A 17,422-nucleotide genomic window follows, 5' to 3' on the forward strand; every position below is an offset into this window, starting at 1 on the left:
CCATAGAGCTATAGGGAACAGTAGAAGTGGGTGGCGAATTCCTGTGGGTTCTTCACTAAGAGCGACACCTTTCATATCACAGGTAGTCATTTCTTATTAATATAAAAATATAGCTTTGGCCGGACCTCTGCTTCACAAAATGTCGTTAACTAAATCGGAGAACATCAACTTTACCATAAGAGTGTGCGCTACTGAAATGAACCAAGGGCAAAAAAAGATTCAGTCCTTCATGAACTTTCTCCGATGTATAGTCTCAGATTATATCAGAAAATAATTAGCTCCAGCTTCATGCATAAGCCATGAGAGCGAAGATCAATACGCCCGCTCGCTCTGCATGTGCTTCATTAAGCGCACCACGAGGCATCACCTCGACAGCGCCTGCAAAATGTGTTGGCAGCACCAGCAGCCTTCCCTCCTAGTCGACACCGCTCTGAGGGTGGAGCTGCATGTCTGCAAACACCGCTGCAAAACACAACTCTGCTATAGAGGCGGACAGCATCACATGTCCGACTGCTCCTGTAAACCCCGCAGGCTAAGTCACATTGAAGTTTGACCCCGCCAGGCATGGAGAGGTGATTATACAGTGATTATACTAATGAAACGCACAGAAGCGCGGAGGGTCACAGTATACAACACTTTTCCTACAGCACTGCGTAATGTCCTTGCTAATCACAGTTGTTCTAAAAAAGCACTTACAAGTTCACAGGCTATGTGAAACAACAAGGTCTGTTGAGGCATTTTGTGTCCAATGCTATCAAAGTCTTTTACAAAGCACCATGTGTTTTTTTTCTCTTTGTAAATGTAGGTGTGTACAAGGCGCGAGGTCATGCCAAAGTAGAAGTCTTGATGGGAGGACGTGACCCGGAGCATGACCCACAGAGTCTATTAGCAGCACCAACCTGCCTCTCTGCTGCCATTTGGCCTAAAGTTGCCCCGATTCACATGGTAGACTCCAGCCTGACACAATACTCCTCTGATCTCTATGTACATACAGTGCTGGTATCAGTACTTGGTTGAAAATTGGACAGTTGTAGTCTCTGGGAAGCAACCCAACAAAATTGACTCCAACGTGCTGTTTTTCTGAGGTATAGTATAAATATGAGTAAATATGCTGTTATTCCTGTCCTTTAATTTAACTGCACACAGGTGTTATGTGATGAAACTGCCACTTCAGAAGCGTTTCCTCCCTGCCAGGAATCTAATTATATGAGAGCACTGAACGCTTGAAATGTACTGGCATGAAAACAGTTACACTTACACACAATTAATACAATTAAGCTTCACATAAAATCCTTGGTGTTTTGTTATGCTCTTGAGAGGAAAAAAGCTATTTGTGCACGTGAATGTTCTCATTCTGATACAGAGCTTAAACTGAACAAATATTTCATCTACTGTACATATACAAAGCTGCCTATTGATATCTTTATGTACACTGTACGGACCTTGTTTTTCTCCCATGTGAAAAGTCTCTTTCTGCTTTTTACCATAACAAATTTTGCATTACTAAGACTTTACAGACTGCAGACAGCAGCATCAGACACATTTGCTAAAGTCAACACGATTAACATCACTGCAGGCTCCTGAAATTGTGAGACAGACACTCTTATTTATATTAGTGATGGTTTAGAAAATATCATTTTGTAGGAATCTACAGGATGCTGCAGGATGCAGGCAGGCATGTTGGTTTAGTGGTTTTCTCCCTTTAAACCTCAGCTCTGCATATCTGTACCAGAGCTCTGCTGCCCCAGCTGCCACCACACCTCAGCCCAGGCCATATGAAAGCAGGCTTCCCGGGCAGCTGTTGTCACAGACCCTGTCACTCCGTGCTGTGGGACAGACCTTTTGTCAGCCTCTCCAGACACAACAACACCAACTCCTTGTCCATCACTGACAGAGCTGAGCTGACTTCTTTCAAGGGTTCAGGCTGAAACTTGACATTTGAGCTTCACTTGCGTCGTACAGGCTTTTGGGTCTTTACTTAGCTCTGGGGTTGAGACAGCTGTGCCGTTGCTACTTTTGCACTATCCTGACCAATTGTTTGTGCTGCTGGTGCTTCCCAGAGCCAGGTGTTCTTTCTGACTGCTCAGCAGTTTCTCTGAGATTCCTGCTTCTCCTCCTCCAGTTACGGAAAACTATTCATTTGGGGCTTTCAATCAATCCATCACAATGCTGTTGATGGGAGTTGCAGCTCCCCGGTGGCTCATCTCTCCAGTTCCTGCGCAGAGGCTCCTAAAATATCCCTGAAACACTCAGGTCAGTTCTAATTTGCACACCGCGGCAAATGCAATGAATATATCTTGTTTAATGCACACACTGGCAGACAGTAAGCTTCATCGCATTGGAAAAATGTATTTGACATTTACTAAAATGTTCAGAAATTTGCAAGAAATAGATACAAATGCTAAAGAACTGTTTGCAATAAAACTTTCTGAGTTGTCCAAGAAGTACATCTGACAAACTAAAATTCTCAAATCAGGAAAGAAAAACCTCCCAAAAGTTAAGATGTGATGGAAGTCTCCAGGGAAGACCTAAGACTCGCTAATAACATTCTGCACGTACTCTCAGGGGGGAACTTCTCAATTTGCAGCACCCGGCGCATTAGTGAAGGCAGAAATATGCTTAGGAACGAGGGACGCCGGGGCCCGTCGCAGATAAGCTCTGATTTCATTAACACGGAGCGAGATATATTTCGCAGGGCAGGCTAAACCCACAGGCACGTATCAGGGGAGCTTTAACCTGCTACAGTGAGAAGATGAGATGCATCTCCTCAGACATCTTCAGCTCATCACAAACTGAACGCTGAGACTCAGTCATGGCATCTTGCCCCGGGGGGTGACAGATACAAGTATAGTCATCGCAGGTGTTTGTAAAGGACTTGTCACTGGGAACCCACACAACTGCAGCCTCCTTAAACAACGGCTGGAGTTGAACTACCAGAGAGGTGAGCACGGCTGCGAGGACAATGCGAACCGACGCTGACCGTCATCTTCACCAAAATCATGGCAGAGGAGGACGAGCAGGATCGGAATGTAAAATGAATTAAGGAGGGCACACCGAGTACACAGCCGCGCATGGCCTTGTGTAAAGATCGATAGAAACAAGCTAATTGAGATTCACAGGTTATCCTACCCGATATTCAGCGATGCTAAAAGCCAGCGTGCCCGTGGGAATAATGCAAAGAGGTACATTATAACTGCTGCATTATTAAACTTCTGTGGGCAGAGAGGAACTGAAGTGGAGTTTGTGTCAGAGCGAGGGAAGGGGAGAGGTCTTGAGAAACTGAGCTGAGTAAATATTTGACTGGAACTTCAACACGACCCACTTGGGGCTGTCTGGTAAATTAGGCTGTTGCTGCACATTCACAGACGCTGTACATCACACAACACGCAGCTTGAAGATGCGTTCCCCCGCCATTGATCTGTCAAACCCCAGCACCAGCTAACACTGAAGAGGTTTTTTTTTTTTTTTAGAGCCATTATTGTGTGTGAGTTATGATGTATTAAACCTGAGGGGCAGTAGGTGTGCTCCTACACTTGGTGATTGATGCACTGGGTGGCGGTGATGTCAACAGGGAGCAGTATTAAAACAATTTGAGGGATCAGCTGGATTTGGCTGGCTGGCTAATAGTTCCACGGCAGTTTAATCAGGACTTTAGCAATTATTCACACTGCTGAGAATGCATGGTGGCAGCAGTGATGGGGGGTGGGGTGCTGTGCAACAGACTTTGAGGATAACAAAGTCTGCTGTTGGTGTCAGTTCTGATCAAATGGTTTTAGCCAGCTGAACTAACTGGGCGCAGCCAGGTCGCTGAATTAGATCACTGTCTGCGTGCAGGTTGGATAAAGACTCCAACTAAGATTCAAATCTGGAGTAAAGTGGCACCGTGGCGTGGCTCTGTTTTAGTTCATCACACTTGGCTGCAGGTCTTTTGGTATTTTGCAGGCTCTGCGGTTCCATCTGCAGCCCAAGTGGCTAGAAAATCAAGCCCACTTCTCAGGACGGACAATTTCATTTACTTCCCAAGAGACAAGAGGCAAAACAAACAGAAAACATCCTCACCCCGGAGCAGATAAGGCAGGATGAGGTTCCTCCAAGTAATAGAGGACCCAAAGCACTCAAGGCTGCACAGCCACATGGCACACTGCCTTACTAAAACATCCAGTCTATCTAATACAATGTTCACTAAGCCCCATCCCCCCCAAGATACACTGCTACGCCTGTCAAGCTTCCCCATCTCTGCAAAAAGGCCGTTTACAATGATAATGGCAACAGATTTACCATTCAAACAATAGGTTTTTGGTTTCAGACAGGAGAAGACAAGAACAGGCTTCTCATTTCTAGCCAGCCATTGTCTTTAATAAGCTTAAACTAGCTAGCAAACCAAGCTAATGTCAGCTCCATGAGTTGGTTGAAAACGCCATCTGCGGGTGACTTTGTGGGCCAATGTTTCAAGCGGACACATTTTAAAAAAGAAAATCCTGTAAAGGGGTTCATGAAGTATGAACTTGATGGCTACATATTGCGCTACAAGAAACGTTAAAGCATCGTATATGTCCCAGGCCATACAGAAATATCTCAATTCAATGATCAAGAAGACATGGAAATAAAGACTCATCATACAAAATGGGAAAATATTAAATCGGACTTATTTTATTCTAACGCAATATTTGTTTTTTTAATTCCCACTTTTATTAGTTTAGTTTTTCACTTTTGACATTTTAAAGGAAAAGTCTTAGGTGTTCAGCAAATCTAATTCTACTGTCTGATTTGTTGGCTGGAGTTGTTGTGGTGTAGCCTAAACTCTAATGTGGTTTGATCCAAAAACACTTTCACTCTGGTGTACTTGGTTTTGGAAAAAGCCCCTCAAGATTCTTTAAATGTAGAAAGCTGCTCTCACAACAGGCCCAAGGACATGGATTCACATTGTGGGGAAATTTTGGGGACCTATGATGGCCAATTACAGTTAAGGGGATGGAATGGAACTGAATGGTCAGTTCCTTCAAGACAAGCAAACAGAGAACTTCCTCACTGTGGAAGACGGAAAGCATATTCAAGGACAAAAAAATCACACTGTCATCTAACAAAACAATCCAGCTCACCAAAATAAAGTGGCACGACTGACCAATATCACATGGAAGAAAAGGGAACAGCCGAGGAACAGTTCTGCTATCGGTTCAGTTATGGGAGTAAACCTCTGTTTGTATGCTGCTGACAATCATTCTCTGAAGAAGTACAAGTGAGAAGTGAAGAATTCTCTGCTTAGAAATCCAAAGTCATACTTCCTGTCCCTGTTTTTCAGTCAGAACTACGACTTAATCAGCTGGATATGGATAACAGTCAAAAAACTGAAGGCTTTTCTGCAGATTTTCACACACTGCTGAGCCAAAAAAAACAGTGCAGCAGAGGAAATCCACAGCGCTGGCTGGCTTCTCTCCGGCAGAGTACAGCCTCTGTCGCAGATGTGGTCAACAACTTCCTTCCACACCACCAGGAGTCTAAATTCACTACATATTTTTTTTGTAATGCCTGTCAAACTGTGTACTAAAATAGCACAGAGTGATAAGTGGGTGTCTTTTACTGTCTTGCAATAGCTACATAAAACAAATCTGGATGACTGGAACCTCAAACACAAGCTCAAATTGAGTTCATGCACCTATCAGAAGCTTCAAGATGCAAACTGTGAGATTTTCTCTCCTTGACACACTCAGACACTTTATATTAGGTGTGGAACTGGACCTGGAATCCACAGAGAATGGTAAAGACCTGCAGGCTGAATACATTTGTCCATCGTGAATTTAACCCAATTTCAAAATATCCTTCCTGTCAAGCACGATGCCATTCTATTAAACAGACATTTGACATAAGGATTATACTGTAACTGGTTGGAGTACGTTGCCACCTGAAGCTTTACTGGGGTTTTACATGGGGTTTTTAACAACAACACACATGCTTTTTTTAAATATGTGGTGTCAGAGTTCAATCACAGTTCCAAATATGAGAGCGAATGATGGAGGGTGGATAAAAGCTTGAGTTGAAATGCAAAACAGCAGCTAATGCACAACATGCTGACCTACATAATGTATAAAACAGGGTTTGTCTGTCCTTTCATAAAAAAAAAAAAAAACAGCTTCCGAGAATGAAAAGCTAGAACAGAAACAATTCCCTGATGTCATAGCAAAATACCTTCCTGTACTGCTGTAGGGACTGGTGCTTATAAGTATAGATGTTTACGCACAAAAAAAGGAGTTTTCTATCTGTAAGTGCATGACATTTGGCAGGTCAGGCTCTTACAACTATTTATATAAATCAGACGCCTACCATCCCGAGAGGTGTGAAATAACAGCGTATGACAGACATGACAGTATAAGGTAGCCTCTGCAGTGAACTACAAAGTGACTGGCCAAATGTCGAACAGAGGAGAAACCTGCCTAGAGCCCCTGGATCCATGGCTTCAAAAGATGAAAGTGAACACTTTCATTTATAGAAAGTCACCTCCATCAAACGGATGTATCACAACAGCAAGCTTGGAGTGTTATGCCTCGGAATATATTTTATATGATTTTATAACAGTGAAGACAACGGCTCCAGTGACACAGCTGTATTTCACATCAGTTTTTACTGATTTGATGAGAGCGGTAGAAGTCATTTAAACCTGCATTAACCATATTTTTAACAGGCGCAGAGCAACATCAGCATTCAATCCCACTTTTGAACACCTTATGAATATAAGTCTTTGCTAGCAATTCTCTGTGGGCTCATCACTACAGGTGAGCCCTTACCCACACGTTTTTTCTTTTGACACAATGTTAATCACAGCAGCCTAAACCTGTAACAACCGCTTTTGTTTTGCCGTTGTGAACATAACATGGTGTGTTTGTTGAATTGGCTGAAGTGAAGCGTTTATTTCTGTGAGGCTTTGGATAAATGCACGAAAGAACCTTTCCTTAAATTGGCTGAACATTATTAAGAGGCTGTGGGCGATAAACTAGTTGAATCAGGGGTTTTGACAGTGGATCCAGAATTGCTTCCTCCAGCGGCAACAGCGTTTCCTTCCCCGACGCACGGGTTAACTTTCGGGCAACAGAAAGAACTTCTACTGATGCAGATGGAGCATGAAAAGCTTAAACGCAAATTTGAGGTAAAATAAGCAAATTAAGGTTTAGAAAATCCGGCAGAAGACAGAGAAGGCGAAGTTGAACCTGCAGGGTTATCGTTTGTCTCTGGGGAAAGATGACAGGTCCAGTAGGCAGCATTCTGACATTAATAACTTAAGCCTGCTGCCACAGTTTAATGAGAACATTGATATTGTAAACTTAAGCAAACGGATGCATATTTTACAGTTGGTAGGTACAGAGCAACATTATCATTCATTTGGAGTCATGTTTCTGACCATCTAGGGAATGTAAATTCAATATTCACTCTCCTTTTAGCTCTGGTTTTGTTTTTCTGTCGCGTGTGACCGCTGAAATGTTTAGTCACACTTGACAGAGTTGTTGTTGCACGTGCGATCAGGACAGTCACAATATGGAGGCATATCATACATTGTTTTTACAAAGATATCATTTATAGCCACTTGAAAGCCACTGCGAATGTAAGAATCAGCTGACATCAATAAACATCTCACTGACTGCAATTTCATATGCATTTTTACATATTCCCACTAAAACTATTGACTTAAGAATAGTTTTAAAACCACAGGAAAATGTGACACATGGTGGCTTTAAGTCTTACATGTTGATATCTCCATCGGTCTGCAGTGGCTCGGTGGTTCACTACACAGATGAATGGTTTGTGGCTTTGTGTGCTGTGCCCACTCATCTCCGCAGACTTCTACAACCACTCACTTCAAAAAGTGGCAAAGATTCGGAAGACCTGCCCTTATAATCACAGAGTCCATCTGCCTGTCTTCCTCTGTGTCCCAGAGATGGACACCGCTTCGCTCTTGTAAACACTGGGAGCCTCAGCCTTGCTACACAGACTCCTTGATCTCTCAGAAAGCCACTCCAGCCGGGGGTGTTAAGAAATAGAGCTCTGTTTCTACTTATTACCAGTCATGGTCTCTCTCTGGCAAAACAACATGAGGGGAAAAAGGGTGGAGACACCCATGGAGGGAGAGGCTGGAGGTCTAAATTAATCCCACATGTTCCCCAGGAGGAGACTTTCCAGGCAGCCTGGGCTTATTCGGCTGGTGGGAGGGTGGTGGAGTACAGCAAACTCTGAGAGCACCTCGCTGCACTTTCCCGCACTTTTCGCCCACACACTGCTGCGCACTGAGTCCACATGGATCCATTTAGCTCAACTATGGCATCACAAGGCACAATTTACTTTTCTGGCAAGCACCAGAGCTCCAGAAAGTCACTGCTTCAGAGAAACCAAATGGACTTAAAATAGACATAGAGAGAGGCACACAGTCATGAGCTGCACTGGGAAAAAGAATTAACTCTATTGATCCTGCATACAGATGACACATTCGGTCAAATCTAATACATTTCCTTCCTGTTCTTCAAGGCGTATTAAATTCATCTGACCCAGACATATAACAAAAGAGTGCAAAAAAAGCAAAAAAACACAAGAATCGGGCCGGCTAATTTTAGAAAACACTGATTCTTATTCATGCTCAGCATGTGCCTGAAAATCACGCTCAGAACATGATACACAATTTGGATTCTGCATCACCTGCTGTTGCAGATTAGCATGTTTGTGCTTTCATTCATTTATGATAAATCATGCTAATGTGCAAACAATGATCTCGACCGACATATGGTCCTGTGCTGATGGGTTTTTTTTTTGTTTTGTTTTTTTACTGGAAATTAGCACAAATGTCCAAAGGAGGAAAATATTGCCCTTTAGTACAGCTCCACAAGCTTGTCACGTGTCGAGTATGATCATCAAAAAAGGGCTTGTAGAGTAGACGACAGATCTGTGGATTTAGTTGAAAATTACAGAGGGAACAAATAAAACTTGCCTTGACCTGTAACTCGATGTAACTGCACCAGTTTGTGTGGCATGTGCAGTCGCCCTGCTCACATTTGCACGGTCATGAGCCAGGGAAGAGGATCCATCAGCATTATCTTAACCTAGTTGTCAAGCAGTGACAGGGCGGCTGGGATAGGATGAGATTAGAAGACTTGGCCTTTTATTCTCTGGGCCTCTTTCACTCATCAATACAGATGGAGACAGACTGCTCTGACTGTATGAAAGCTCTGCCAGCGATCTGCGGCTCGGGCCTACTTGAACATCGATGGGGGGTGGGGGGTGATTTTAAGTGGAAGTTTGCCTTTGTACACTGACTGTCCTCTAGGTTGGGTCTGTCAACACAAAGTGAGACCAAAAGTACTTCCATCATCGCGATAACACGAATAGACAAACAAAATTAACGACTTTATTTTTCTTCTGCCCCCCTAGGAGTCTTCAAAGTAACCTTTGCTGGACTCATGACCCCCCAATGAGAATGTCTACTCAACAGCTTAACTCTGAGGAGACGCAACAGCTGGACATACCTTGGCTCGACAGATATATAGCAGTTCCATGCCACAGCGGACAGGACTGGTTTGTGTGTGAGTGCATCTTGGATGTTAGCTGTTCTGCAACAGTTTGCTCCAAAAGAATCCTATTTAAAAGTCGTATGAGTTTTGTGAGTTTCAGACACTTTTCTTGGTCTAGTACGAACAGTCAGCAGCTAAAATTTTAGAAGGATTCAGACATGTTGAGCTCCCGCTGGAGTAAGAACCACGAGTTCTCCTGCTGTCTCCACTGTTTGATACTAGATAAACATCAACGGAATCCATCCAGGATTATCTCTATTTGCATTTTCACTCTGATGTACAACATTTACACAACTGATCAAAGCCATGGCTTGTGTAACAACTGTCTCAGATTCACTGGATGATCATTCCCAAAATAGTTTTTTTTGTTTTGCCTACAAATGAGAGGAAAACATTCATGGTATTCCAGAGAAACTGGGGTTTTCATTTACTGAATCCTACCACAGAGGTTGGCTGCATGACGTTCAAGCTGCTCTTAAGGATGCTTAAAAATTTGGCAATGACATCCACCGCTGAAGACTAAAAACAAGATGCGTCTACAGAAAGTCTAGACTGCTGGCTCTATAAGGCTGCAATTTAGCGCAGTAGCGCAGTAGGGCCCATAGATGTCTGTCCCAAATCTCATTGCAAGCCATCCAATAGTTGAGATATTTCAGTCTGAAGGAAAATGGTTGACTGACCAACGGACAAACCAAGCCTACCACCCCAAGAACCATGCAGCTAGTAGGGCCAAAGAGCATTCTTCTTGTTATAGACACACATCATGCCAGAAAACCCCAAGGAGAGACCTGTGATTACAATATACATACAGTACGCTAGGATACCTTCACTTTCTCTAAAAGAGCCCTGAGGCCCCTGAACCTCAGGGCCAGACCAGTCTTTACAAACGACGAATGCATAATAACTATAGTTTACTTTCTGAGCCGCGATGATCTATATTAGAAATAGACAAAACACAGTTCTGATGCATTTAAATAGAAGGTGTCTCAGATGACGGTATCAAAGAAACACAACGTCAAAGGAGTTTTATTTCTGCATTGATAAAATCAGGACAGGAGGCGATGAGACAAAACACAACGAGAGACTATTTGTAACTGTAGATGACTTCAAAGCGAAAGTGAAAAAAGACAGTCAGACACCTACGCAGTCAGAAATATTGCTCATTTCTGGTGTCCTTGTCTCCCTGAATCTCCACAACGGATGTGGAGAGTGCAGAAAGACCCATAGAGCCAGAATAGCCACATTTATGGGAACTACGCCTTGGTGGAAATAAACTAGTATTATCTTTTAAGGCTGTGGAGCTGCATGAGGAGGGGTTTGGTTTACAACGTGTGATGACCCTGCAGGTCGGAAACGTGCCTTGTGGTAAACCACAAGCCACAATGAGAATGAAAATTAACCATAAAACAGAACCCACAAAGGCTAAAAATACAAAAGGTCAATTTATACCTGTGGCCTCATCTTCTGCACTAGCTCAAAGTGAAATGAGACCTGTTCTCCGTTCATTGTTGTCCATCTCCTTGAGTACTTTCTGAAAGCAGCGGTGACACAACCCTGCACTTCAATTGTCAATCTCCAGGCCCTCGCTCAGAGGTGCTGATGGATGAAAAGTACAGAGGAAATTACATCGTTATCTAATCTGACAAAGCTAGCCACACCGCGCCGACCTGCTGCTGGTTTCATCCCCAGTGAAGAAATTACAGCAGTTATCTCGACAAACCAGGAGGAGACTGTGCAACATGGACCGTTATCAATAAACCCAAGGGAATATCTTGGCCCTGGTGATCTTGCACGTCTGTCGGCTACTTTCAGTCAAGCTTTATCAAAGTTTTATCGTCTGTGTGACATGAGGACAGCATGGCTCCTCATTCACCTCAGCTGAGGGGCTGAAACCTCCTGCTGTGACAGTGTGTGATGACAGAACAGCAATATTCAGTGACAGTTTGTGATGACAGAGGACATGCTGAAGACTGTGACAAGCTCGCCTTGAAGAAAACCTATAATTTATTGATTTGATTTTTTTGGGTTTTCCTTTCCTTGTGTGTGTGATGCCGGTTCTCTTGTGAATGTAGAAGGTCTTGAAAGTTAAAAGGTCCAAAGCCTGCGCCAACAGCAGCTCCTCTCTCGCACAGAAAATGCCACGTCGTCGTCAGTAGTCCCACCTTTATTAACTCATCATGTCACATTGACATGACACGACATTCTTTAAGCGCAGCAACAGGACTGAACAGTATGAGAAAACTGACTGGGCATTAAAGCATGTAAAAATACTCTAGTAGTAACCCAAATTAAAATCATGAAGATCAAAATGAGCATAATGTGTCTCCGTTAAAAGCTGAAATCTGCTACTCTCAATGGAATCAATGGAATATTTGTATAAAGCTTATTAGGAGGTTAAGGTTGTGCCACCATGTCAAAAGTCCTGCTCATTTCTCAGTATGCTGTACATGAATATCACATCAGGGAGGCTTAGATTCTCTGGTTTTCTAGGCTTGATAGATGCTTGTTCATGAGCACAGAGACTGAAACAGCTACTAGGGCGTATTAATAACATTTCAATTGGCAATTTCCTCCTCCTGAGAAACTCTCTGCCCTTGCGACATCTCAAATATATTCTCAATCGCTGATTTAAATAAACAAACTAAACACAAATCGGCACCGGCATCACATGAGCGATATTTAAAACAAGCAGCCGGGGATGGGCTGACTTGCACATGGAGCATGAACAGGGCGGCTTAAACCAACAATTCATTTAACTACAGTCAAACATGTAACGCCTCAAAGCCACACAGGAGGGAGGCACACAGGCTCTAATGGACACTAATACCAAGTAGCGAGGCATTAATGTTTACAAGCTTGTTTGCCGAAACCCCTTGACAGAAAAGACGACAGCAGCTCAGCATACATAATCACACGCAGGATACGGATTAGGATCAATGAACCAACATTCAATTATGCTTTTAGACCTTCAATTAATAAGACGTGGAAACAGCCGAGCTCGGGGGGGGGGGGGGGGGGCAGGTGAGCGCAGAGGGGGCTGCAACCTCAGTGGGGAGAGCTGAGTGTGAGATTAGGGACACCTCTGGACGTGACCATGTGTTGAATGTGAATGGAGTTTGATACGAAGGAAGAATAACATCATGCAGCTAAGGGGGCTAATCCTGGTTAGTCCATGTGATCAGCATATACGCAGAACACAGGAACCAAAATGTCATAGCGGAAGGCTATCGTCTGATGATAATTTAGCTTTTTACCAGCTTTTCTAAACTTTAGCCTATCTGCAGTGATCCAAAATTAACGAACTCAAGTTCTTCAACCTGTTTTTTTTTTAGAAATGTCTCTGTTTCTTTAGCATTAGCTTTTTAAACACAAGACGTGGGCATTAGCTAGCTAAGGACTAGTAAGGACACTCCCACACAGAGTTTAAAAGCCTGCATCTCCCCTCTAGTTAGTTAGAACTGAGGAAGCCTGTTGGATGAGAAGTGAAACGTCTTCAAGAAACTGAAAAACGTCCAGTCGCCTAAGATACAGCACTATCATGACCTGGGTGACTGAGAACCTTCGTCAACATTAGCTAGCTTATTAGTATGCCAACTAATCGGTCTCTGTATCTTTATTTCTTTGATAACACTTACACATACTATGCTATCCACTAAGTTTCCCGAATATTACACAGTAAAAACAGAGGTTGTATTTAACTAATCATGTTAAATGGTTCTACATTGAACCATTAAGGGTGCCGTACGTGCACCAGAGGGTTGAAAAGAGCAGCACTTGTCTTAACAGTCTATCATGGTCGTCATCCCCCTCGTCCACATATTTCGACTACTCTGCACTCTTAAACAAATTCGGAAATACCTTGACATATCTCTACAAGGACCTCTGAGTGAAGCACAAGTGCAAAACAATGCATTCAGTAGGATCTGAATGAGGTCCTATTGAATTGATATACAGTGAAAAGGAGGAAACAGATGTGGAAGCTGAAGATTAGATTCCTGCCGGGCCTGTTCTCATGTGCAGGTCTGCTCTCAGCCTGCTGACATGCTGGCTCCGACTGCCATCACTGACTACCCCTCTCATAATTCAACTCCAGTCCGCAGAAACTGCTGAACACAGGTCTTGTCCAGATGATCAATTGAAAGTTTCCACACATCTATCCATGCGTACGCTTAAGTATGGGCTATTAGGCGTAGCAACAAATGATAACAGCCCGTCTGGACATTCGGTTTGCTGAGCAGGTTACTCATTTGGCATACTGTCAAGGGCAGTGATGAAGCCATTCTAAGAAACTACTAAAAGGTAACAGAAAGCTTTGTCAGTGCAGCCATACAGAGCTGGGACAAATTTAGACATAGCGCGGGGTCTAAGCTACTGTACAATAGAATCTCATTATAGACCCTGATATGGCTGGGATAATATTATGATGGCCAAACCATGACTAAACGCTTAATTTATCATCCGTATTTTTTGTGGTGAATCTTGGTCATGCTGTAGAGATATAAATAATTCTGTACTAATGTGTTCTAATTCAATCCCTGTGGGAAACACAAACTGTCAGGCGTCAGTAAGCCAAACGCAGTGACACACCATGGACAGTATGTGTGTGTGTGAGCCAGCGCTGGCCCCGGGTCTCATCATCCATTGCCCATATGACACCAAGTGGCCTGTTGGCAACAGTGAGGCCTTTAACATACTGCAGCCAAGGAATAAAAACAGATTTGTGCGCCTGGCACTCTGCTGTTGGAGTGTATATAAGGGACTGGTAGTTTTAACCCTGCGTGAGGCTGCCAAACTCAATTGGCGACAGAAATTATGAACGTTCCCACCATTATACTTGATACATGTAATTCTGCTTAATACATTTTAGATAAAGGCATACCACTGTTCTTTGGCTCGCAATAATAAATGTCTAGCTTTGCACTCAAGCCAAAGACAAGACTAGACTGGGTTCAACATAATGGACTCTATGTGCGTTTGAGAATGAAGAGGCATGGCCTAGTTCACTGCTCCCCAGGGGGTTCAATTATACGAGACTGAATCCCCTGGACCTTTTACTGGGAAATGAAGGGGCAACAGAGTAAAGTCTTAATCCTCACCCTGGAACCATCTGCTGGAGGGTGAACCTTAATGTGTGAAACGAAGTGAACCCCAGCAAAAGAAGAACTAAAATCATTCAACAAAAATGTCTGCTAGTCCGAAATGCAAAATCTCTTATCAAATCATGACACATTCATTCTCAATCACGACTTGTATGTACATCAGGCCATTCGTTTACCCAAAGCCCTTCGCCGAACAGCCAGGAGTGCTGGGATTTTTAAAGCTACAATCCAACCTGCCGACACCACTGACAGACACCATATGTCTCCTTCAGTCTCAGTCTCTGACCTGAGACAGAGTGCAAACCCACTCAGGGTGCAGCTAAAAGCGTCCTTTGTCTCCGTCTTCCTGCGTTTATCCAGGTGAGACAAATCTTGTTCATACACGTGAATGACACACACTGAATCACATTTTCGAAACCAACACAGAATTGTGCCACAAAGCAGTAATTGATTTATTGGTACACTCCACCTGAGATCCACAACAGCTTATAAATGGAAAATGATAAATATTGCTTATTATGCAAATTGAGTAGCATCATCTTCACACTCAACGCGTTCCCATTAGCCACAGTGCTACTTTTTGCACTATTGGAGGTGACGAATCACATTCAGCATTATTCTGTTGGCAGACTCTGCCTTGGATAAAGGTTGGATGATGTATCACCAAAGTCCTAAGTCCAGGTTGGAGGTTCCCGAAATGACTTCCAACCCCCCCCCTCCCTCAGGGGTCGTTATTGAGCAAAGCATTGATCCCATTGATAATCCATTCACCTAGCACTGCAAAAGAATGAATGTAGGACTCATGATTCAGACCAGAGATGTAGCTCTCTCTGCTGTTATCTCTCTTCACTCATCAGATGGAGTGAATGGATGGGACAGTTCAGCAGATGGGACAAAAGCCGTCCTACCTGGGGGTCCTTGGCACGACTGTGATTCTGGCTGACGGGCTGCGTGACAATGTAATCATCCTGATTGCAGCTGGTGTGGATGAACTACTACCACCTGCTTGTCAGGGCATATAAAATTCACATGAACTAAATTCATATGTGCTTTTGAGGGGGGACCTGTTGGCCCCCGGTCAGAGGTTGCACTTTAATCCTCATTTCCTCCAAGTGAAATTACTAGATGACTGTGTACACATGAGGTGAGACATGGTGGCTGGGAACTCCTGCAGGACCTCCACATTGACAGCCTCAAGCCTGGGAGGATTATAATGCCTCTGGCTAGGTTGTGTGACTCTGCAGCCACCCCGAACTGAGTGTGCGTGAATCAAACACAGCCGCCTGCTGGGCCAGTGCAACCATTTTAATTGTATCAACTACTGCCTGCGCATTTCTCCAATTGAAAGTGAGTACCTGCGGCCTAAAGCTGTGGTCTCCGGCACGATCGCGTTAAACTTGCGTGCTTTATTGGAAGTTTGCCGTTGCAGGTATAATGTCTGAACGATGTGTCTGATGCTGCACATGAAGACAAGATCACCAGGCTCTTTTACACCCCCCTTTTCCAGTATTCCCCTTTGGGACAGATACACTCCTCTAAAATCCACTTAATATACCTAAGTGACTCGATCCACCCATGCAAACTTCGAGCTGTAAATCCAGCCTTGTCTGGGTGATCAGTGGACACACAGTGCACGAAAGCCCCGGCGTGCAAGCGAGTGAGAACAGAAAAGCGATGCAAAACTTACGTGAAAACGAAAAATAAAGTGGTCGATCCCACAAGGAGCGTGGCAGCAGTGGACACTGGGATGTATTTGGTGGGTTTAAATCTCTTTCCAGCGCTGTTGGGCATTCTGTAATTTCCACATTCCTCAATTATTTATTCCGATTGGAGTCCGCATGTAGAAAAGGGATCCAGTGTGCAGTGTGTATAGGCCTTTTTTCTATAGCTATCAAAGGTACAGCCACAGTCCGTCTTTTGCTATCGTTTAAGCCGCATAGATCCTAGGATAGAGGCAGGAATACACTGCCGCTCTCTGAAAGCCTGGAAATCCCACCCTTACAATCCAGCCCACTGGTGAGGTCACTGAACCGCTTGAAAAGGTGGAGCCTGTGCAAACCCTGCGAGCGTCTCCTCAAGAAAATGATCGGACCTGTTATGTCGATATTCCTGCATTTCGTCGGAAGAATGAGTCACTCTGCGCGCGTTTCTTGCCAGGTAGATGCCGCGAATACAAAAACCTACTTTAAAATAAATAAATAAATAATATATATACACACACGGACTCTTAAGATCTTTACTGCATATTAAATTAATTGATCATATGATAATCTCTTAAAGTTTAAGATGACTGTCTCTCGCTCTTGAGTTTTCTTTATGGGAGCTTCCCTGCCGGTAGCTCTGGTCCAAATGTGCAGAGATCGCTCGGCGGAGAGCGCGCCGCACCAAACCTCATTTACAATTCTGCAGTTTAATGTTGCTTTCCATGAACACAAGCATACACACGGGTATCAAGCAGCCATGGAAGCTTTCACAAAAGGTTAACTCAAGCTTTTAAATTCGGCGTGGTTTATATATACTAATATTCATTATTTAACTGAAAGTTAAGTTGTTGAAATATATTATTTACTCATTCAGTCATCTATCACCAACATAGACATGGTAAAAATATCAAATGTGAAGACGCAGGGGCAGCATGACGGTCTTCTAAGAAATTAAATTTTGATAAAATTCTGTGTTGATTTATTCGGCTTTAAACCAGTGTGTTCATACAGTTGGCCCCACTTAATTGCTGCATGTTGAACGGACCCCGGAGTCTACACCACAGTGAATTCAGGG

General features: G+C 43.6%; 1 protein-coding gene across 1 annotated transcript in view; it reads right to left on the reverse strand.

The window, feature by feature from the left end:
* The window catches only part of zdhhc8b (zDHHC palmitoyltransferase 8b), a 66,499-nt gene extending 49,825 nt beyond the window's left edge, over window positions 1-16,674 (reverse strand). The window contains exon 1 of the mRNA XM_030417608.1: window positions 16,332-16,674. Coding sequence (XP_030273468.1) covers window positions 16,332-16,435 — 104 coding nt within the window. The 5' untranslated portion in view covers window positions 16,436-16,674. The remainder of the gene's footprint in view (window positions 1-16,331) is intronic.
* Window positions 16,675-17,422: the final 748 nt, after the last annotated feature.

The sequence above is a fragment of the Sparus aurata genome, chromosome 5, assembly GCF_900880675.1.
Source record: "Sparus aurata chromosome 5, fSpaAur1.1, whole genome shotgun sequence".
In the NCBI taxonomy this organism is placed as follows: domain Eukaryota; kingdom Metazoa; phylum Chordata; class Actinopteri; order Spariformes; family Sparidae; genus Sparus; species Sparus aurata.